Below are 24,628 nucleotides of genomic sequence, written 5' to 3'. Positions count from 1 at the left end.
CTGCCTCCCATGAAGTCCTTCTGACAAAAAGAGTCAGCTCATCGCTTGGCTCACTATAAGCGCTTTAAACAACAGTTCTCTTTGTGTCTTCTGTGTATCTCACTGTTCTGGTTATCACATTGAGTTGATAAATAAGTTTACTGTTCATTCTGGTATGCACCTAATTTGTGTTTTAAAAGAAAAGTTGCTGAATAAAAAGGTTTTTATAATATAGAGCGTCCCCTTTTATTGTGTTTATATGATATAAGAATGGGGCTTACAGACACCATGGAAATCTCTCTGATTATGTCTAGGGAGATAATGTTTGGCAGTCCACAGTGATCATGAATGAAAGAATCCCATTTTGTTTTTCTGTCTTGTTGTTTTTGCTTGTCTGCGAATAAGACAATTTTGCTTTGAACTGCAGAGTGTCATGGCGTTGGTTGCTCCCAGGAGAGAAACAATTGGTGCAATCCGCTAGACTTAGCAGGATGAAACCTGAAGTATTTGTAAAGCAGAGCAAGTGAGTGATCATTAATCAACCTAATAAAAGAATGAACGTAAAGCAACGGGCATGGTGTATGGTGTTACAACCCCTGAATCTAATCCATACCTGAACTGCACTTTTTAGTGATGTAACTATAACATCTCCTTGGAAAAGTACTTCAGGTGTTAAATTCCACCTCCATAGGAAACACTCAGGAGTTGAGTGAATTAAGCTACCATTGTTATTTCTGTTTGCTCCCTATTGTCCACTAGTGAGCTCTACAGCCAGCCAGGAGCCGGACCAGGCAGGGGTCACCTGAGGGAAGACACCTGGGGAGGTGAGGGAGGGGCTGGATAGTGTAAGCAGCCCACCAATCAAGACCTTTTGCAACTCCCCTGGGCAGGCAGTTCCCAAGGTGGGATTAGGTGGTGATAAAAGAGGCTACCATGGGAGCTGGACTAACTTTTGGCCAAGAGGTGATGCTCCACCAGAAATGTGCTGTGGAACCTCTCTGACTGGATTTACTTGAACTGATTTCCTGACTTGTTGGACCTGCTATTGTTAAGGGGACTGTGCTGTCCCTATCCCACTGGATATATTTGAACTGATTTCCTGACTTGTTGGACCTGCAATTGTTAAGGGGCCATGCTGCATTTAATTCTGTTCTGCAGAATAAATCATCCTTACATTTTTCCTCTAATATTGTGTCTGAGTGATTTGGGGAACCTCGTATCCAGTACAATAGGTATTGCATGCTTTCCCTGAATCTGTGCATATCTATGATCTGGATGATGTATTCCTGTTGCCCCTCTCTCACACAATTGTGTCCCAAGATTAAAGAGTGGAAGGTTGATGTTTAGATAAACTTAGAACTCTTTACTGCTGGATAGACATGAATCAAATATGCAGTGTAAACAGTAATAAATTCAAAAATAATGAACCTAAATAAAACCTGGTTCGAAATAGCACCCACCGTGCCTGCTCAAAGTTCAACCTCTTCTTCCCCTTAATAAACTTCAGGTTCTTGTGGTAGATGACAATAGAGAGATGGACCTTTTACAAAAGATGCCTCTTCTTGGTGATGATGGTTAGCAATTCTCAGTTTCCCATGTCAGAGTTGGCCATAGCAGAGGTGAACATCTTTGAAAAGAAGGTGAGGGGCTGAAGGATGTTCTTGTTGTCAGTCTGTACTCTATGATGAAATCTTGTTCCACATTGTTCTGTATGTAGATGGTCATGGCGCTTGTCTCAGGTTCAGATAAACGGTATTTCCTGCCACTTGGAGGCATAGTGCCAGGCAACAGGTCGATTGGGCAGTCCCATTCTCTGTGAAGTAATAGTGCCTCTGTGTATTTTTTGTCATAGTCCCTCCTGAAACTTTGGTTCTGCTCAGGCAGTCTTTCTGGTCTAGACTCCTCTCTTTGGGTAGCACCACATACCATTGCCACATTTGCTAGTTGAAGGCATGTGGTCTCGCATGACTTGTCCCATTCCTGTATCTTTTTAGCCCTCCAATTGATCATTGGCTTGTGCATGTATAACTGGTGGTAACTCAGATTGATTGAAATCTTTGTAGTGTGGATGGTGCAGAAAGAGATCAGCTCCTAGTCACTATAGTTGACTCCCATCATCAAAGTCTCAGGGTTACGAAAACTGGTATTATTGGTTATCTATAAGCTTTTATGGCAAGTTGACCTAGTCTTCAGAAGCAAGGGTAGCACCATCTTGCAGGCTAAGTCCACATCTAAGAAATTCTCCATGGCTCCAGTATCTCAGGAGGCTTTGAGGCAAGCATTCCCAATAGAGTACGATAGACAGCTTACATTGCAGAAAGTAACATGGAGGAAGAATTGCCCCAATTCTCATTGAACTTTCCTCCTGTTCCGGTGAGCAACACCATTTCCAGATGACTCAAACTCATTCTGGACAACTCTCTCAGCAATGAGCATTTGGACAAAGAAAACTTTCCTAGCTAAATAGGTTCCTCAAAGCGCTCAGCTCGCACAAGCAAAATAGTGTTGAATGCTCCTGGGAGAGGATCACTTGGCTGGGTTAGCTATCAGAGACACACCACGAATGTTCAAGTCACTGGATCCTGACAGGATGGGTAGTGAGGGACAATGCTGAAGTTGATGGGTTGGAGAATGTAGAATCATGAGGGACAAAGCCAAAGTCAATAAACCGGCAAACACAACAAGATCTGAAGCACTAGCAGATAAATAAAATTCCACCTTTACTCGTGCACAGATTGGTGGTAATGAGTACTTAAACACACAAGAACTTCCTGTTTTCCTTGGCCAATTATATTTGTTTTTTGAGAACCACTTTCTTTTTTTGATATATGACATTAGGGATTAGCTTTTACTTTACTCTTAAATTTTGTCTTTGTTTCCTACTTCTAGGTATGAAATGAAGGCTGAGCAGCAATCAAAATCATATCAGCAATATTTTATCATATTCATCTTACAAGTTTTCGTTGTCTTCTTAATCTTTAATTATAGCACCTTCAATAAAGATAGCACCATAGTGTCAGATTGTTCTACCTCACTGCTCTCCTCCCAGACAGAAGCAGACTTGATTGTCCTGCTATGGACATGGCCATTTGGTAGCCGCTTTCCTTTAAACCAGTGTGCAAAACCCTTTAATGATCCTAGGTGCTTCATGACAGCCAACCGTACCTGGTATAATAGGGCAAATGCTGTAATTTTTCATCACAGAGATGTATGCAGTTCCAAAACTCAAATGCCTCAGATTCCAAGACCAGAAGGACAGTATTGGGTGTGGTTTAACTTGGAGTCTCCAAGCCATAGCCCTAACCTAGGCTTCATGGACAACCTCATCAACCTCACCATGTCTTACAGAAGTGATTCTGACATCTTCACTCCTTACGGATGGCTGCAGAAAAATGACTTAGTTCATAACTTTACCATCCCAAAAAAGTCTAAGTTAGTGTCTTGGGTTGTCAGTAACTGGAATCCCCATTCCAAACGGGTACAGTTTTATGAAGAAATGAAGAAACATATAACCATAGATGTTTATGGTCAATTCCATCTGCCTTTAGCTAGACAAGACATACATACTGCCATATCTAAATACAAGTTCTACTTATCATTTGAGAATTCGCTACATAAGGATTATATTACAGAAAAACTCTGGAAGAATGCTTTCAAATCTGGAACTGTTCCTATAGTTCTTGGCTCAACTAGAGAAAATTATGAAAGGTTTATTCCTTCAGATTCCTTCATTCATGTTGATGATTTTCCTAGTCCAAAAGAACTGGCTGACTACCTGCTTGACCTTGACAAAAACAACCAGAAATATGAGCAATATTTCAACTGGAGATCAAAACTGTGGCCAGTAGCAGAAGTTGATTGGAATATAAATTACTGTAAAGCTTGTATAGCACTGCATAAGGCTCCTTCATATAGAAGCCTACCAAGTCTCTCCAAATGGTACACATGACAAAACTATAACATTAGCATTGCACAAAAAAAAGGAGGAATCCAATAAGAGATTTGTCAGTGGATAGCATTTGAATAGAAACGTATGTTTACAAATTAACGTGTGCTTATTGAAGGTTATTTATATTTCAGGGATAAAGAATAATGTTTAATCACACCCAGAAGTAAATAAAATGGACTTAAAGCTTCACATATAAAGGGGGATTTAACCCCCCCACAAATTGCAACATAAAGTATTTCCATTTTCCAAATTACCTGCCATGCCCAACACTTAACTGTTATTTGCTGTTCCGTCTCACTGGGCTGGATGTCAAGAAACACAGTAAAATAATGGATTAGACATATGTGATTTATACCAGTCCTCCCTCAAGGTTCACCAGTCTGGCAAAATGTGCAGGTTTAAATTCTACCACCCCACTTCTACAGGACAGTCCCGGTTGACTGAATGTCCTAGCAATGGAAGAAACTTTGTAGAAACAGAAATATCTTTTTAGTTTTATTTTTCCTAGAGGAAATGTTTGCTAAATTATAATTTGATTGTGAATTTGAATATGTTTTAAACTATGCAACTGATCTATTTTAATTTCAATTTTAAGTGATAGTTTTCCTAAATCATATGCTATTGCCATTCAACAAAGGGAATTATAGAGTTGAAAACAGATTAAGTAAAGGATAATGACTACAAAAGTAAGCAAGAATTAGTAAGCATCATAAAAAATAAAGAATCAAAAATGTACCAGAAGATGTTAGATTATACCAGTGTTGGCTAACCTGTGACACTCCAGGTGTTGTGAAACTACAAGTCCCAGCATGCTTTGCCAATATATAACAGCTTTTTGCTGGAAGGGTATTCTGGGACTTGTAGTTTTACAACACCTGGAGTGTCACAGGTTAACCAACACTGGATTATACAGTATATACTAGTCCAGTTTAAATATTGCTCTACATGTGGTCTCTTAGTTGTGTTGATGTTGGGAAGACACTTAATTAGCATCACCCATAAAAATATAAATAGAAAGAATTTATGATGCTTTTCTCAATTCGATATTCCTGGGGGGAATTTACTAGAGGGCAGATTAGTGTAACCAGTATTTTTTCAGCATTTTAGGAACAATTTTCAAACTGCCAGGTCACTAAAGGCCAAACCAATGAACAACTGCTTGTTTTCAATTGGCCACATTAAGGTGTGGTTTACCAAACCCCTGGAAATCCCATCAGAAAAAAAGAAGTGGTTATGAGAGGCATGATAGCTCAAAATCCATACTGTTTTAGCTATCTTGCGTGTCAGAACATGTAAATATAAATAACTAAATAAATAATGCAAAAAAAATAAAAATCTCCCTTTCCTTCTGTTACAGCCCAACTTACTCCACTTCAGACTCAGTCCTCTATGAGGGATTCCGAATAAATTCTTGGGTCCACACACCTAGAGATACCTGGCCCAATGGTGAAGTAGCATTGGGTCCTTTGTTGTACTCCTGGCCGGTGGGTGCTAGGGTTAAAATGTACTAAATTGAAAAACAGTGGTTACTCTTGTGACAAGCATGCACCCTCCAAACCAATGGCAAACCATCATTATGGATGGCGATCTGATTAAAATGACCAAAAACAGAACATTTCCACTGCTGTCTGCAAAAGTGCACATCATCATTTATTTATATATATAGTGCCACTAATTCCACAGCGCTGTACAGAGAACTCATTCACATCAGTCCCTGCCCCATTGGAGCTTACAGTCTAAATTCCCTAATATAGACACACACTCACACAGACAGGGAGGGAGAGACTAGGGTCAATTTTGATAGCAGCCAATTAACCTACCAGTAGGTTTTTGGAGTGTGGGAGGAAACCAGAGCACCTAGAGAAAACCCACGCAAGCACAGTGAGAACATACAAACTCCACACAGATAAGGTCATGGTTGGGAATCGAACTCATGACCCCAGTGCTGTGAGGCAGAAGTGCTAACCACTAGGCCACTGTGCTGCCCATACCTTTTGTTTCCTACCCACAAATCATGCTTTTATAGCTGCTAATTTTTTAACCCAGCTACTTGACACAACTGCCCAATGACCAGATCAGTGAGAAATTTGGTCAAATTGCACTGATGTACAGGCACCAGGCCGACTAACTGGATATCAACATTTTGCACTGCTCTCAGAGATTCCATAACCCAACACATGCAATCTGATTGTATCTGGTTTTCCTCCTTAGCAGATCAAAGTTGATCCAATAAGACTTTATTTTAATTATGTATTTGACATACAGAATAATCACTTAGTGCTTCCTCCTACAATAGTATGTCATCTACAAGAGGGACCTTTGAGGCAGAGTATTCATCTTGAAGCTCACCCATACTATAATGATCTGTCAATTTGGTCAAGATGACTAATCAAAATCGTAACATAAAAGGGCTTCTTTAATTGCAGTCTTAATCCTGATAAATCATGTCATGCTGCTTCTGTATTATAGCCAAAGCAGCCTACTGGTTTCCTAGGCAATCTGTACTGTGGAAAGAAAATTTACTGTACTCATTGATAAAACAAATAACATTTTCTTGATGCAGAACTATAAATGAGTGGTTATTACCATGTTGGCAAATTTAATAATGATTAAAAGTTCCATCAGGCATTGCAAGATTATAAGGGGCATATTCAATTGTTGGCGTTTCCCATGGCGTTAAAAATATTACCGTTATTACGGTAATCCTAAGCCGGATTTCAGCTCGCAGCTCCCTGAGCTGCGAGCTGAAATCCAGCGTTAAAGGTACCGTAATAACAGTAATTACACTCACTATTACCGTAATGACGGTAATAGTGCGCACGCTGCATTACTTTTCTGGGTAACGCCAACAATTGAATGCCCCTAAGATTAAGGGGCCTATTTGTCATGACTTTTTGACTCTACTTGCGGCAAAAAAAAACCTACCTTTTGACCTATATTTATTAAAGGAATATCATTGCTAGTTCTACTGCTGTAAATAAAAGCTTTTATACATAAGATATGTTGGAAAACATGATATATAAGTTATATTGTAGCTACCATTTCTCCCCTAGAAAATAAATAGGATATTAACCCTATTTATTTTAAACAAACCCGCTTTGCAAAAATAAGTTATTTAATCAATAAATTATTTTATTTCTGCTGCTTTGCTTATGTGATAATGGTCCTGAGGCTTCGGTGAGAAACTGTTTATTGCAGAGAAAAACTTTTCAACGTTGCTGAGTAATATATGTTTGCCGCCCCCAGAGAACTCTTTGAGAACTGCAGCAACCAGCGAAAATTGGGTTATTGCCAGCGATAACCCCATTAGTATATACAACATAGCGATTATAAGCCCTGGAACCAGTGTAAACCCCCATTTATGCTGGCAAAAGTGCATTTTGTCCTTTTGAGAAATAGGCTCCTTAACATAATAAATTGCCAGTGGATGCTGCGTATCTGATGGTAACACACATTTGTACACTTTTTACTACTTTTTAATAGACATTGCACTTTCTTGCACATGTGAAGTTGTTCATATTTTTAAAACTACCCCATATATGAATTTGTTAAATAAATAATATTGGATAATTTACTATTTAAATTAGATCTGTTTTACTAACGGAGAGGTCATCCCACTTTGTTAGTAATTGTTTTGTTTGTCATTATTGCTGTTTATTGCTGGTTACTTAGTGTTGTAAAATATGATTTATTTCAAAATAATATATTTGTATTGTAAGTGATTTATTTTTATTTTAATCGGTAACAATTATGGCGTATAAGGCTTCAGTCTGTTGTTTATGTAAATGTATGTGCTACGACTAATGTGAATGCTTCTACTCTGCTATAAAGGCAGACATTTTAAGGAATTGGTTGCTTTAATTAAAATAAACGTGTTTCCACATAACACTGTCATGTTTTAATTACTAAAGTGTTAAATATCATTCTGTCGCAAAGTGGGACGAGTAACTTATGAAGCGTCAAGTGAAATTGTTTCTACGTCTGCGCCTGTGCACAGGGCACTACTTTCGGAGCTAGTGCTAAGTGCACTTGCGCAGAAGTAAAAAGGCACATTATACACCAAAAATTCAATTTGTGTCCAACTTAACATGACCCCCTTTAGTGAGGATAGAGGTAGATTAGTATTTGGTGAACATATACAACGCACACAAAGTGACACTGTTTACAAAAATGTAAAACATTGTCATTTTGTATAGTGTCAAAAACATTTTTAGGGGCATATTCAATTCTCGGCGGAAACGGTGAGAATCTCGCGGTCCGCGCACGATTACCGTTATTACGGTAATCGTGCGTGGAAAACCCCTTAATTCCGTAATTTTCTCGCTGGATTTCAGCCCGCAGCTCCCTGAGCCGCAAGCTGAAATACCGCTAACTATTACCGTATCAACGGTAATAGTTTTTCCGCGGCGCGGAAAACAAACATTTGAATATGCCCCTTACTGTCTAATAAATCCAAACAGCTGTTCTGACATTTGTTTTGTTAGAATATGACTGTTCGCTGGCATTAGTTTGTCTGTTGCAGTCACTAAACAGTGCTCAGATTATTGTTCTCCCCATTCCAATTAATAATTCTAAATGCAAACAAAAGTTTTAGTTGATGTATTTTACTGGAAACTGATTAAATTAATCATATAAATGGATAATGTTACGGTATCTGTCTTTTCCAATATTATTGTCTATATCATCATCATCAGCTATTTATATAGCACCACTAATTCCCTCACTCACATCAGTCCCTGTCCCAATGGAGCTTACAGTCTAAATTCCCTAACATACATACACACAGACAGAGAGAGAAAGAGACTAAGGTCAATTTAGTAGCAGCCAATTAACCTACTAGTATGTTTTTGGAGTGTGGGAAGAAATTGGAACACCCCGAGGAAACCCAAACAAACACGGGGAGAACATACAAACTCCACACAGATAAGGCCATGGTTGGGACTCGAATTCATGACCCCAGTGCTACGAATAAATCATCATTTGCAACCAACTGCCGACTGTCAGTCCCATTCTAGGAAAGTCACAGTATAATCCGTAATCAGAGATAAAATGCAGATCAATTTGTAACTTCAGAAAAGAGTGGAGTTACAAATATGACATATTTATGTTTAATAAAGTAAACTATGCATTCTAAAATTATTTTGAAGAAAGAAACAAAAAAACAAGAAAAGAAACTTTAGATGTGATATGTTAGTGACTATTCGATAATGCAATTGACTTCATCGCATCTCTGGCTCCCGCTGTGCGCTTACCGCCACTCATTATATACTATCATTTAGTACTATCTCCTGTGCATTATGCTAATAAATGACTTATTGTGAAAACAATCTGTTTGGGATTGTTTTTTAAAACTATATTTGGGTAGTAAAATAAGTATACACACATTTTTCAAATGTCCTAGAGTTCTAAGTGTCTGACCATCCTGTCACAACACTGAGCATACAATATAACTTTAAGTTTGTAACCGTGTGAGGGGAATAGGTACCATATCCTGGGGAAGATGGTGACAGCAGCAATAAGTTACTTAAATTCAGGGTTTTCGGATTAACTGGGCTCAACCAGTTTTATTAGCATAATCAAAGTAAGCAAAACATAAATAAACTTCCTTAAATATTTGTGCAGACCCTCTCGTAAATGTGAAGGACCTTATGTCCCACACACAAAGTGTCTCTCAGGAGGCCTCCAGCATTCAGCCTTCTACCCAGGACTGAGACCCAGATTGAAGCAGATCTGCAACCTTTTAACAGGCACATCTCAGGTGCAGCTCCTTATCAGTCTGCTGTGAGTCTTCAGACCAGAAGACCTGGACTGGGCCTTTTGCATGGAGCCCACCCTGCTCTCTCCATACAAAACACCAGGAACCCTCACCAGCTTATCCTAAGCCGAACATACTGTTTAGGAATCTCCATGGGTTTAAAAACATGCAAGTCAGTTATCCTGGGACATAGATACCCGCAATTCAGACCAGTGACTCTGTCACATATCCCACTCCACTGTTTCCACCTACGGTGGAACACTCGTAACCCCTACGCACGCCTCCATTTCTCACTAACGACTCAAGATGTGGACAGGGTGCGAGAGCACTGGCTACGGTTTCTTTTGGACTCACAGGGACAGAGGTTCCTGAGGTAGCTGCCAGAGCTGCACTGGCTTTCTACGGCTTCATAAACCTCTCATGATAAGTCCGTTCTGACCTTCTTAAGGTGGGATCTTGTAACTGCTCTAAGGCGAAAACACAATTCCTTATTTTAACAAAAGGCATACAGTTAAAAGGTTCAACAATATTTCCTACTTCAGTAGGATGTGTAACGCCCTGCGCTCTACTGCTGCCCCTGTAAATTTTTGATTCACAAACCACATTAGAGGAAGGGAACACTACTGAATTGGGGAACACTTCCTCTACTACTGTATCAGTGACTTTACCATGCTGATTTGAGCTACTCACTTTTGCAGCCAACTGAGTTTTCCATAGCTTCCAGAAGTGGGTAAAATCTCTTCTCTAATATTACATCAAACCTCAAACCAGGAACCAAACCCACAGTGACTATGCAGGTTACATCAACAGCTTTCCCTGGACGATTTAAGGGACTCACCGACTCTGCTTTCACAAGAGAAATCATACTGCCAGAATCTAGCAGAGCCTTTACCCATTTACCTTTTACCGAGATCTCACACCTTAATTTGTCAGCCTGTTTGTCTACATTTCAGGCTAGCTGGGCAAACAAAGACACTCTGCGATGTACATAAGCATTATCACTTTGCACAAATTCATAGGCACATGAACAATTAACCGTAATATGGCCTAAACCACCACATTTAAAACAAGTAATCACATTTCGACCATAGTTTTTACGAGGCCGGAACCTTCTTGGCCTAACTGGCCAATCTTTAGGTTCTGAGCCTACAGTCTCTGTATATTTCAGTTCATTCCACCGCCCAGCACCCTTTTCCCCTGAAACAGTCTTACCAGAGTCCACTGCAGGTCGCCATGACAAAACTTGAGGCTGGCGGGGTGTACTCAACACTTCTTTTGCTACAACATCTGCACCACTTTCAGCGAAGCAATAGACGAGGACAGGAACTCATCTTCCTGATGTGGTTGACTTTTTGGCCCCTTCAACTGCTGCAGAGACTGGTTGGTAACCTTCACGGTCTGCAACACCTTTTGAAGAACATTACTAGCTTCCAGAGTTCTTGTGACTTGAACCTCCAGTAAAGTATTGGATAATTCTAGGTCACTTTTCTTTTTCTGAAATCCGAGTGAAAGGTGTCCCAAAGTCAAGGTCAAACCTCTCCCAGTTATCCTTAACAATTTGTATTCTACTGATGTTTTCAGACAGAACCTCGTTAATTTGCTTTACATTGTCTTGAAAAGCTTAAGTAACATACTGAAAGTCTTTTTGAACTTTGGAGAATTCTGCCAGAATTTTTGAGACTTGTTCCTGCTGAGATTTCATTTCCATCTACAGACCTTTTTTAGTTTTCCAGTGCTGACATCTTTGTTTCAGCTTGGGCACGAAAACCTTTTAACACTTGAGAAGCTTGCCCTTCTGACTGCGCTGTCTGAATTGAGAAATACTCAGTACTCATATTGAACCTTAAATTCTTCATACTGATTCTTGTATTGCTTTCCATTTTCAACCTGGGTTATAGTCTTAACTTTCTCTTGTATATCTGCGACTTTGGCATCAAGTTCTATCTGAAGATTTTCCTTTTCCTTCCTCAGTTTTTCAGCTTCTTCTTTTGCACTCTGACATTGACTTTGACTTGTATTCTGGGCTGCATTTAGCCTAGCAATATCAGTTTTCAACTTTCCAACCTCTTCAGTGAGCTACTGTGTTCGGGCCCTCCAACTTTTTACACTTTTCTCAAGCTACTTCAATCTGCGGTGAGGCTTCAGCCCAGAAGACCCTGACTGGGCCTTTTGCATGGAGCCCACCCTGCTCTCTCCATACAAAACACCAGGGACCCGTACCAGCTTTTCATAAGCCAAACATACTCTTTAATAATCTCCCTCCTATATAAATCAATCTTCCTGGGTTTAAAAACATGCAAGTCAGACAGCCTGGGACATAGATATCTGCCATTCAGACCAGTAACTCTGTCACAACTTGTAAAAGCAGGTACTGTAGTAGTAGCTGATAACTTCACACATGTAATACACTAGCCATTAGAGAATAGCAACATCATTAAAGAGTAACTCCCTGCAAGAATGTTGCATGATCCATCTAACTATGGCTACACTTTACTGGAAGAACTGGAATTAATACTTCTACATGAAATCATCTTTTGTAAACTGGCAAACACACTGTTGTGGCCATTGCGTGGATTGTCATGAGCAATTTCAGGCAGAAGTTCTATTTTTAAAGGATCGGGAGTCATACAAGGCACCTGTGCCATCCAGCGTAATTATTTTAAATAGGCGACATCATTTTATAACAGTGCACTACAGCCCGTAGTAATGAAAAGAGGTCAGAATTTCCTCTACAGGTACTCAGTTATTTGTGAGAAGCCTGAACTTTTTAGTGAATGGTGTAATAAACCTTGATACTAATCCTTACCTCGGGACTGAAATCATAGGAGAAGTTCCCAACTATAAAAGTCTGTACGGTAGATCTCATTAAAAATAATGACTGGCAGAAAACTTTTGTGCTTTGCTACACAGCTATTGAAAAGAAGTACAGAACAAGTGTAGCGTTTTTTTCCTTTAAAAGGTGCTAAGAATTTAGGAAAATTATAGTCACACAGCAAGAATGACCTCATTTGAAGACATAATCCTATTCTGCTTCATTTGGTTTGCTACCAGTTCCAGGTAGAGAACAGGTTGGAGATATCGGTAGCAGTCTAAGGTACATCTAATGTTATATGACAGAGTAAATATTGAAATAAAGCATCGCTATATGAACAATTTTCATCTGCATCTAGCTGTATGTCTATGTAGGCATAGAAATAACATCGGGCCTGATTCATTAAGATAAGTAAAACAAAAATGTGAGGACAGATTTATAATTGGGGTAGGGCATGTCCTAGATCAACTGTTATTGTTAGTATAAAAATAAAGCTATCAAGTATTTGTTTCCTACAGGAAAAAACAGCCAGTATATATATATCTAGACTGAGCAACGTGGGACTTGTAATGGATCCTGTGAGGCACACGCACCACACACATACATGAGGAAAGTGCTTGCATGCATCTATAAAACAGGCAAAGAATTCAGAGTAGTGGAAACTTGATAATATATTGTATCATCTATCTTAAACTGTGCAAGATTGTTATTGAAGTGTATGGTCCTAATTCACGTTCAGACGTAGGTACCTTTGCATGCTGTATCTTGTGTGAAATAGTTCTGTGAATGCTCCTAAAGAGAACTTATGTCAATGAACGTAAATTGCATGTAATTCATGTCCGAATGCAAATGACACTTACGACTGCCTATGACTTGAAGGGCAGACCAGTGGTGGGAAGGGGTGGATGGAGGTAGGCAGGGCCGCTGAGAGGAAGGGGGAGCGGGTACTAATTACCATGCCAGGTGCCCCGGCCCGGGACCTCACTCTGGATTTTTTTTGGATTTTTTTTTACTTTTTTTTAAAAAAAACTTTTTTTTTTTTCAATTTTTTTTTTCCCCGCAGCCGAGAGGGGGGGGGGGGGGGGGCGCCACGATCATGTGTGAATAGAAATACTCACATGATCGCGGTGCCGGCGTCCCTCTTCCCCTCTCTGTTTGCAATGAATGTCGACATTCAGTGAAGAGCCGAGCACAGAAGAAGGCAGAAGACAGAAGAGAGAAGAAAAGAAAATAAAGATGAAAGAAAGCAATACAGAGGTAAGTGAAAGAGGAGAAACGCAGAGAGGCACAGGGGGATAAAGAAAGGAGGGACAAAAGCAGCATAGCAGAGGGGGATAAAGAAAAGAGGGACAAAGGCAGCATGGCACAGGGGGATAAAGAAAAGAGGGACAAAGGCAGCATGGCACAGGGGGATGAAGAAAGGGGCAAAGGCAGCATGGAGGTCGCAGTGCGATCATAAGGGGACATAGCATGATGATGAAGGGACACAGTAATGTGTGTGTGATGGCACAGGGAGCTTTTGGCAATATAGTGTGTGTGAGGTAGATGGTGGCTAATTAATGGTTGCTAATTTGTTTGCGTGGTAATGGGAATACTATTGTCACTCACCAGACTGTGAGTGCTTCTTCCCGTGTGTTTAGGAACCGTGGCCGTCCACCATCCTGAGGGTCTGCGCATGCGCAGCCCTTTCAAAACCTTCAGTACCGGTTCCTTTAACTTAATTGGCTGATCAGGCAACACTCCCTATTTAAAGCACCTGCTGTCCATACCTCGTTGCCTGATCTTGGAGTCTCATTCCCCATGAGCCTCTGAAGGTGTTCCTGTGTTTCCTCGTGTATTCAGCGCTGCTGATGCCTGTGGTTTCCAGACCACTTCTACTCCTGTGGTTTCCAGACCACTTCAACTCTCCTGTGTTTCATCGTGACTGTTAGCTGATTCCTATCCGCTGCCTCCGTGCACTACAGTCTTCAGACCACTTCAACTCTCTTGTGTTTCATCGTGACTGTGAGCTGATTCCTATCCGCTGCCTCCGTGCACTACAGTCTTCAGACCACTTCAACTCTGCTGTGTTTCATCGTGACTGTTAGCTGATTCCTATCTGCTGCCTCCGTGCGCTACAGTCTTCAGCTCATCTCAACTCTCCCGTGTTTCCTCGAGACTGCTACAACTGATTCCTATCCGCTGCTCTCCGTGCTCAACAGTTCCAGCTCAGCTCTACTCTCCCGTGTTTCATCGTGGCTGCACCTGCTGGTTGCTATCCGCTACCTCCGTGTACCTGCAGAGTCCTGCTGGCTGCTACTCCTCAGTTCTACTCGTGTCTGCAGCAGCTGATCCGCTCTCCGTGCTTCTCAGTGTTCCTGCTGGTCTCTACTCGCCAGTCTGCATCGGATCTGCGCCTCACTGCTTTCATCTCGTCTAGACCATCGCTACTCTTCAGGGTCCTCCAGGAGTCCAGTTCTACATACTACTGCTTCCTGAGTATTTGTTCCCCTGCTGGTCTACCGACCTGTGCGCTGCACCTACTTGATTACCGCTTCACCCTCCAGGGACTTCGCATCCTGCCGGCCTCCAGCCGTTCAGGTATCTCTGCACTCCTGTCTGACAGCCTGCTCCTGAACCACGGTATGCATACTTCTCATTGACTGTGCTGGTGTATTGCATATCTTGCTGGACTGAGTTGTTCTCCTCTGGAGCTTACTATCCGCTGAGACTTTTGCCATCATTGACTGTGTTATCTTTTGCCCGGATAGTTTCTATGACTTTGTATTATTGCAGTGCTGTTCAGTCATTACTATATTGTGCATGTCATTGTGGATCAAGTTCAAGGTGCCCGTGTATCCTCTGTATTGCAGCCTCTCCCCGTGCTCCTCCTCACATATATATTCAGGGGTACAACTTGCTAGAGGCAGACCACTGATTCCTGTTTCCAGTGTCACCTGTTCCAGTGTCCTCTCACATAGCAGTGGTACAACTTGCTAATGCAGACCACTGACTTCCCGGATAACTTCACCTGGATCCCATTCCTTCACCCAGACAGCGGTACAACTTGCTAAACGCAGACCACTGACTCTCATCACCTCCTCGTTTCTGTTGGACATTCCTCCTCACTATAGCAGTGGTACAACTTGCTACCGCAGACCACTGACTACCCTCACGTGTCCTTTGTCCATTCAGTTCCTCGTGTATTACTACATATATATTACCAGTGCTGCTAGTCATAGACTTTCCCGAGCATCTCTATCATCTGCTGTCTCCTGTTCCGTGATCACCCCGCTACCAGAGTACCATATTACCACCTATACTGCTCTGGTAAGCTTATCACCTGGTGATCCCTGGGTAAAGACTCCTAGTGCCCGTGACAACTATTTTAATGTTGGGGCTGGAGGAAGGCCTAATTATTAATCATAGGTGCATTTGATTTAACGGTGGGGCTGGTTGTAATTTTCTAAATGTAGCCATTTTTTTCCAAATAGGGTCCCCCAACATTCCGGGACCCAGACAAGCCGCAACTAAAGAAACCTACGGCAACATGGGGTGAAAGTGAGAAGAACAGGTAGGTTAGAGCAGGAGCAGTGTGTGAAATGTTGTGATTCTAGTGGGACAATGTAAATTTTTGGTGAGTGTTCTGCCCAATGTAAGGTACAGGCCAAGACTGTGAACTCTCTGTGTACACACTGCATTCTTTCTGTACTACACTGTGGTGCTAGATGTCTTGAAAGGCAGGAGTGCTTAGACATATGTCACGCTCTGGCGAATTCAGGGCCTAGCGCTTTTCTCCCAAATTTTTCAACATGCACACCTATAAGGGGGCCCCATTAAGTTGTTGTACTGGGGCCCTGAATTCCTCTTGGCAGCCCTGGATGTAGGCAATGTATAGTAAGGCTAATTCAAGTCCTGAGTTGGGCAGCATGGTGGCGTAGTGGTTAGCACTTCCTTATCTGTGAGGAGTTGGTATGTTCTCCCTGTGTCTGCGTGGGTGTGCTCCAATTTCCTCCAAAAACATACTGGTAGGTTAATTGGCTGCTAACAAAATTGACCCTAGTGTGTGTGTGTGTGTGTGTGTGTGTGTTTGTGTGTGTGTGTGTGTTAGGGAATTTAGAATGTAAGCCCCAAAGGGGCAGGGACTGATGTGAGTGAGTTCTCTGTACAGCGCTGCGGAATTAGTGGAACATTTGTATGCAAGTAAGAGAGTATATAGCAACACATTATATGTACAGCACGCTTGAAGAACATCCTGATTATTTAATATAAAAAAATATATATTTTTTTTAAAACATTATTATTTATGATTATATTGTTATGAGTTGTATTTATTTTATCATTTATTTATTATTTTTGCATGTGTTTCGATGGGACTTTATATTGCCCATATGCATATGCATATCCTGCACTGTGTTCTGTCTGTTAACATGCAGCAAGTAACACTTACAACAAGATTTAAATTGAAGCGCATCTTGAGATCCTCTTTGGTGTGAATACACTCAAGTTCCGTGCTCGATTACGAACTTGAATCAGGCTCTATGGGGGAAACTCAATTAGGCACGTTTTATTTTTCCCCACCAGGTAGATCTTATTTTTTGCGCTTTTTTCCCAATTTCTCAGGCAATATTTTTTCACGCAACTTAATTCAAAATTTAATGTGCCGATTTTCTAAAAAAAATATCACTTTGAGTTTTACCTTCTGTTGAAAGTATAAGCAGGCGTAGAGAAGCTATTCAATTATACAACATTTTGCTTTAACGCTACACCAGTGTGTAATTCCTGTTTTTTCTTTCGTGTAAGTTATATTAAGTGGGACATATTTTGTTAAAACAATGGAACAGGTGTAATAGATTAAATAAACTAATGATTATTTTTATTTCATGCCACACTATAAAGGATGGACATCTGGATGGAAATACCTGTTGACATGAGACAGGACGACAGGCCAGCGTCTACCACAAAAAAAGGTTGATAATCTCATAATAGTGTCACGAGCCGCGGCGGTATGCCGCATCCTGGCGTGATCTAGCAGCCGGGCACGTGCTCTAGTTTCTATGCTCTGTTTTTATTCTTTGGGATTATCCTTGTGGCATAGATGTAGGAGGGTGTAGGGACATCCTCTAACTCCAGGGGGAGCTCTCATATTATTTAAACTGGTTCATTTATATTTTTATACATGCTTCCTGGTTTATGTTATTACCTATGCCAGTTCTAGCTAGTATTAATTAGCAGCCTCCTGAGGCTGATTGTCAGCTCTGTTCTCCTCTGTCCTGATTGGCTCTTAGAACTATTTAAGAGAGTGAGGTCTGAGCCTCACTGCCGGTTATAGCTTCCAATTCCCTATCTGCTAACCTGCTCCTGTGCTGTTTGGTGTATACCTTCTGGATTGAACTTCTGTGTATGACCCCTGCCTGTACCTTGGACCTTGCCTGCTTGCCTGTGACCCTGATTTGTTTGCCTGTACCTTGGACCCCCGCTGTATTTCTAGTGACCCCTGACCTTTGGCGTGTTACTTGATTATTCTGCTTGCTAGTGACCTCTGACCTCTGCTTTTGTCTGACCATCCACTGCCATCTACGCTGCCTCCTGTCCTACCGTTACGGTTTTGTATTACAAACTTACACTACATCTGGAGTTAAGTCCTGGGGGCATCTGAGTACTGGTGAGCGTATAAAGCTCTATGGGAAAGACGGCTGCTAAAGGTGAGTTTTTGAACAGACCATCAGCATAACAAATACTCATACTATGTACATCACTCTCTGTCTTGTCAGCAAATCATGATTTGATATGTATCATTAACCCATATCTTTCTATCTTTCTTATTGCATATGAGTGACTGGGATTGGATGCCACACCCATGACCAATATGTGTGTACCTATAAAGTATCTTCTACCTTCAAAAAGGACTAGATGGATGGACATTCCTGTAGGCATGGATGGACACTTGTTTGCAATAGGAATCTTACCTGTGAAGAATCACCAATTATATGTGTTCCTGTAAAGTATCGTCTATCTTCAACAAGGGTCAGATGGGAGTAGTGGTTGTATATTAAGCACATGTCACAAGCGGACAAAACAATAGCAATGTGTCACTAGTAGAAACTACAAATACAACCACTGCTCCCATCTGACACTTGTTGCAGATAAATACAAAAGTGGAAGCTGCTCAATTCAATTTATAGGTCATAACAGGTGCTTGAAAGGGTGGGGTTATCCTGCAAGGAACATACACACAACATTTTTTCCCCCAGCACACTGCTATAGCTTGTTGCAGATAGACAACTTATCTGTGAAACCTTTGAAGAATAAACAGTTATGATTCTTCCTGTAAAGTCTATTAAAACCCCCAGAAAATGCAAAAAAAATATTCTTCTTGCAAATATTATATGTTGGTTCCATGACCATGTTGAATTAATTGTTCTATGAAAAATGAAATGTTCCACTTTAGAATATTCTTTTGGTGATGATTCTGAAATAAAAAAAAAAAGATAAATGCACTGTCCCTATTTTTAGTTTTAAGCCACATATAATATTATTGTACATTTCTTACTTTAGTAATCCTTCTGTTTCTTGTGATATGTGTTTTCCTCATAATAAGCGGTGCGGCCCCTCCTGGTCATCTTAAGAGTTGGTCTCATAGGAAAGAGAAACAAAATGTATACAATTAACTATCTGTGTAATGTCATTAAAGTCTGATTAACATATTTACCAGATTCCTCTATGGCTCATGGACATCCTTCAATTGCCACATTCAAAGGATAGGTAGTGTATTGTGTTTCAGAGCGTTCCACTCCATGAATGGATTCTGAAAGAAATATTAAGTGATTTAAATAAATATATTTTAGACATGTCTTTGAAAACATCTATTAAAGAAATATGTTACCTTCTGGCATTGTGACATGCATTGTTGTTGCTCCTGATTCCTCTGGCATTTCTTCAACATGTCAGGCTGCTAAAATACAATAACAATATATTACAGATATGCATATGCAGGATATTAAGATTATCATGAAAAGCTGATTTATGATTTACATTCATGGCCAAAAGTTTTGAGAATGACACAAGTATTGGTTTTCACAAAGTTTGATGCATCAGTGTTTTTAGACCTTTTTGTCAGGTGTTGCTAAGGTATACTGAAGTAAAATTACAAGCATTTCATAAATGTCAAAGGCTTTTATTGACAATTACATTAAATTTATGCAAAGTGTCAATATTTGCAGTTTTGTGATTCTTTTTGAAGACCTTTGCAATTCACCCTGGCATGATGTCAATCAACTTCTGGAGCACATACTGACTAATGGCCGCCTATTCTTGCCTAATCAATGCTTGGAGTTTGTCAGAATTTTTGGGTTTTTGTTTGTCATCTCGACTCTTGAGGATTGACCACAAGTTCTCAATGGGATTAAGGTCTGGGGAGTTTCCAGGCCATGGACCCAAAATGTTGATGTTTTGATCCCTGAGCCACTTAGTTATAACTTTTGCCTTATGGCAAGGTGCTCCATCATGCTGGAAAAGGCATTGTTTAACACCAAACTGTTCTTGGATGGCTGGGAGAAGTTGCTCTTCGATGATGTTTTGGTACCATTCTTTATTCATAGCTGTGTGCTTTGGCAAAATTGTGAGTGAGCCCACTCCCTTGGCTGAGAATCAACCCCACACATGAATGGTCTCAAGATGCTTTACTATAGGCATGACACAGGACTGATGGTAGCGCTCACCTTTCCTTCTCCGGACAAGCATTTTCCTAGATGTCACAAACAATCTGAAACAGGATTCATCAGAAAAAATTACTTTACTACAGTCCTCAGCAGTCCAATCCCCAGTTTGTTAGTTTACTATTATTTGTCCCCAATTGTAAAGCGCTATGGAATATGTTGGTGCTATATAAATAAATGATGATGATGAATATCAGTCTGTCCCTGATGTTTTTACCGGAGAGAAGTGGCTTCTTTGCAGGCGTTCTTGACACCAGATCAACCTCCAAAAGTCTTCGCCTCACTGTACGTGCTGATGCACTCACACCTGCCTGCTGCCATTCCTGAGCAAGCTCTGCACTGGTGGTGCCCCGATTCAGCAGCTGAATCAACTTTAGGAGACGATCCTGGCATTTGCTGGATGTTCATGGGCACCCTGAAGACTTCTTCACAACTATTGAATCAATCTCCTTGAAGTTCTTAATGAACCGATAAATGGTTGATTTAGCTGCAATCTTACTAGCAGCAATATCCTTGCCTGTGAAGCCCTTTTTGTGCAAAGCAATGATGACTGCACGTGTTTCTTTGCAGATAACCATGGTTAACAGAGGAAGGACAATGATTTCAAGCACCACCCTACTTTTAAAACTTTTAAAAAAAGTTTGTTATTCTAACTCAATCAGCATGATAGAGTGATCTCCATCCTTGTCCTCGTCAACACTCTCATCTGCATTAACGAGAGTATCACTGACCTGTTGTCAGCTGGTCCTTTTGTGGCAGGGCTGAAATGCAGTGGAAATGTTGTTTGGGGATAAAGTTCATTGTCATGGCAAAGAGGGACTTTTAAAATTAATTGCAATTCATCTGATTACTCTTCATGGCATTCTGGAGTATATGCAAATTGCCATCATAAAAACTGAGGCAGCAGACTTAAAATAATATAAAATAAAATAATTTTGAAATAACCATCCTCTAGCAAAATTTAAAAATATAACTGTTTCATATAACTGATATAAATATCAGTTCATTATTACTTTTCTTAGCCTACTTGTCATTTTCACACAATACATATTTAAATATTTTGCCATGAATGTATTTAAAGAAGTGCAGGTATGTGACAGTATAGAAGTGAAGGATGAAATTGAGACTCAGACAAAAACTCTAAGACTACCAATTACTCAGAAGTTCTATGCATTCTACCATACTTCAATCGTGAAATTTTGGGTTAACACGCTGTTCTATTTGGCATTTCTCCGGACTTTCACCATTGTGGTTCTTGTAAAGAGGGAACCTTTGCCTTATGCTCAAGAATGGATTGTATTTGCGTACATCCTTAGTCGGTGTCGGTTGTTGTTGTTTTGGATGTCCGACCTCTGAATAATATATATATATATATATATATATATATATATATATATATATATAATATTAGGGAGACTAAAACCCCATACTCCTAGGATCACCCTATTACACACTGCATATAGGAAAATCCTCAGAGGCACAGCCTATAAATGACAGGAACGGAAGGTTTACATATATGTTGTCTTCAGCAGAAGTTGGATGCTGGAAAACCCTCAAGAGGTAGCAGCAACTGAATGCTCCACCAGTAGCAGCTATAGAAGGCGCTGAATAATCCACAAGTGATAGCAGGAGACTCCATAGAAGGAGTACACAGGAGCATGGTCAGCAATTCAAGGTCAGAAACCAGTAGAGTCACAACAGTACCAAGGAGCAAGCAGAAGCAAAGTCAAAGAAGCTGAAGTCAGGGTCACAGAAAAAGGTAAGAAATGATAAGCCAAGCAGGAGTCTCATGCAAGGAGATAAATCAGGCACAGGAGTACTCAGAGTAAGAACAGGAACAGCAAACAATTGATGAACTGGCACCAGTCTGCTGGCAAAGGGTAACTTTAGAGGCCAGGCACAGGGTGTTCAGCTGACCGCAGCCTCCAATCAGGTGATAGAAGTTAGTGATTAAAGCACTTCCTAGAGCCCTAACCTGTTGCCAGTGCAACTTTGATTTCTCAGACGCCAAACTGGTTCCCAGCAGTCTGCAGTCTTCTCAGTTATTTCTGTTCAGACAGTGCAGTCTACATTTAGGTTCCAATCCGGTTCCACTCTAGTCCAGCTTTCATTTATTTAGTACCTTCTACAAAATGACATCTAGAATCTGATTGGTTGCTATAGGCAACATCCCCACTTTTTCAAACCCGCAGTTTAGTAATCTAGCCCTTAGACTTTGCTATAAGTAGATCATATATCACTTTGTGAGAGCAGAGTTTCAGTGGAATGTTGGGGGTTAACCTGATTGATGAGAATGAATAATGGAGTAAGAGGAGAGAAAGTGCGACAGGCAGCTATACACCAGATGCTCACGTAGTTTGAAGGCACATGGGAGGAGAGAAACAGGGCGATAGTTGGAGAGAAAGGTTGGATTAAGACCCAGTGTATGAATTTGCAAAGTGATGCAGAAGATGTCTTTAGAATTGATGCGATGAACACATGTTTAAAAGAGCATGGAAATGTGCCAGTGGAGAGAGACAGGTTGAATAAGTGAGCTAGAAGTGGGTATACAGTGGTAGTGAGGGAGCGGAGAAGTTGGAAGGGAATAGGAACAAGTGAACAGGTTGTAGGTAATATGATGAGATGAGTGCAGAGACTTAATTTTCAGGTACTAGAGCGAATGCATTGAGGGTGGATTGGAGAGTGTAAGTAAAATGGGTACAGTGGGTGGAGTGTGTGCAATTTGTCATGAGGAAATATCTTGTCTTTTTGGAGCACTCACACTGGTAGCTGTTATCAAATTGGAAGGCACCCTAAAAGAGACGGCCATGGCTGTCAAGGTAAAGTTTTACCCTGCCCATTTACCCTGCCCATTTCATTGCATAAATAACTAAATTTCGGGTCTGTTTAGATACTATCTCCATTTCAGACGATAGTTCTGAGAGGAGAGAAGGAGGGGCCAAACATCAATAGTTCTCAGGCTTCCGGTGATGTAATGGATATGGCTGAATAGATGGCAAAGCTGCAAGAATATTTCAATTCAATGAGGAGAAACATTAATGATGTTAAAAAGAAATTAATTCAACTAAAAAAAAATTATATTGATTTGTATCACACATATGAAATAATATTGTTGGAAGGCTCTAGCAAACTCCAAAGTTAAATTATCTATATAGTTCTATCATTGTAAAATAGTATACAGTATATATAGTATATAGTTGTATTAATTGTAAAATAGTATACAGCTTTCAATGAGGTTTAAATAATCAGTAGCATTTAGTAGTTACATCATATATACTCATACTTGCCCACTCTCCCTGAATGTCCGGGAGACTTACGAATTCTGAGTAGGTCTCCTGGACTCCCGAGAGAGAGCAGACAAGTCTCCCGCATCCTGCTCTTCGGGTGTCAAAATGACTCGATTCGCTGGGAATTGCAACATTTTGGCCCCTCCCCTGTGACAAAATAGTCATTTTGTCATGGGGGCGGGGTCAAAGTGATGCGAATTGCCCCTTCATATGTTTTATACTGCCCATAATAGATTATATCATTTAACTTCAGAGTGGAAATCTATAGTGTGTGTATAGATAGATAGATAGATAGATATGAGATAGATAGATAGATAGATAGATTTTGACATAAGCTCTGGTAAAGCCATCAAAGGCAGATATATATTTCATAGACTTCTGTCTAGTATGTTTAAAGCCCCAGGAATATTATTTGTGTGTGGAAAGGAGCTTCCCAAAGTTGTCTTCAGCTATAGGAAAAGCTGGTAAGGGTCCCTGTGGTTATGTATGGAGTGAAAGGTGAGCTCCATACATAAGGCCCATTTCCAGGTCTTCTAAATTACCTGTGTCAGTGCTGGATAATCAGGAGTTGCACCTGCATGGTGCTGGTAAAAGGCTGCAAAGCAGCTCATTCAGTCTCATTACCTGGGGGAAGAGGTCAGATGGCTCTTGAGCGATGCTGCAATTTATGATCTGTAAGTTCTGTCGTTTTGTATATTTGTGGGCCACCAGGTCCCTCACTTTAGACAGGGAGTGCCTGTGTATTTGTTAGAAACCAGACGGCAAAGATTTTGTTTGTTTTGTTTTATTTTCATGCTAGTGAATAAAACTATCTGAGGCTATTTAAACCAAAGCACTGGACTGGTGTGATTTATCTGGCTGAAGTGAGTAAAGTGTGGTCATCTAACCCCAGGAGAATGTTAATTGCATATGTGTTAACAACTGATGTTGTAATCACTTGCACAGAAGAACAAATAGATGACATATGGAGCATCTATAAAAGGTTTACTATTTATTTGCTCTCAAAAGATCACTGGTTTTCATATGCTTTATATCTTACAGTTAGACAACACGGCACATAGAAACCACATACAAAAACATAAAAAAGCACTATGAAAATTATTATACTCCTTGTACTAGAGTGTACACATAATATGACTAGTAGAACAA

General features: G+C 40.4%; 1 protein-coding gene across 1 annotated transcript in view; it reads left to right on the top strand.

Moving 5' to 3' along the window:
• The window catches only part of LOC142103776 (4-galactosyl-N-acetylglucosaminide 3-alpha-L-fucosyltransferase FUT6-like), a 32,259-nt gene extending 24,480 nt beyond the window's left edge, over nucleotides 1-7,779 (top strand). The window contains exon 2 of the mRNA XM_075187972.1: nucleotides 2,869-7,779. Within this exon, the coding sequence (XP_075044073.1) occupies nucleotides 2,876-3,928 (1,053 nt within the window). The 5' untranslated portion in view covers nucleotides 2,869-2,875 and the 3' untranslated portion in view covers nucleotides 3,929-7,779. The remainder of the gene's footprint in view (nucleotides 1-2,868) is intronic.
• The last annotated feature ends 16,849 nt before the right edge of the window (nucleotides 7,780-24,628 follow it).

Source organism: Mixophyes fleayi, chromosome 10 (assembly GCF_038048845.1).
Source record: "Mixophyes fleayi isolate aMixFle1 chromosome 10, aMixFle1.hap1, whole genome shotgun sequence".
Classification (NCBI taxonomy): Eukaryota; Metazoa; Chordata; class Amphibia; order Anura; family Limnodynastidae; genus Mixophyes; species Mixophyes fleayi.
Note: the sequence above shows the minus strand (reverse complement) of the source record. Positions and strands in the feature narration are given on the sequence as shown.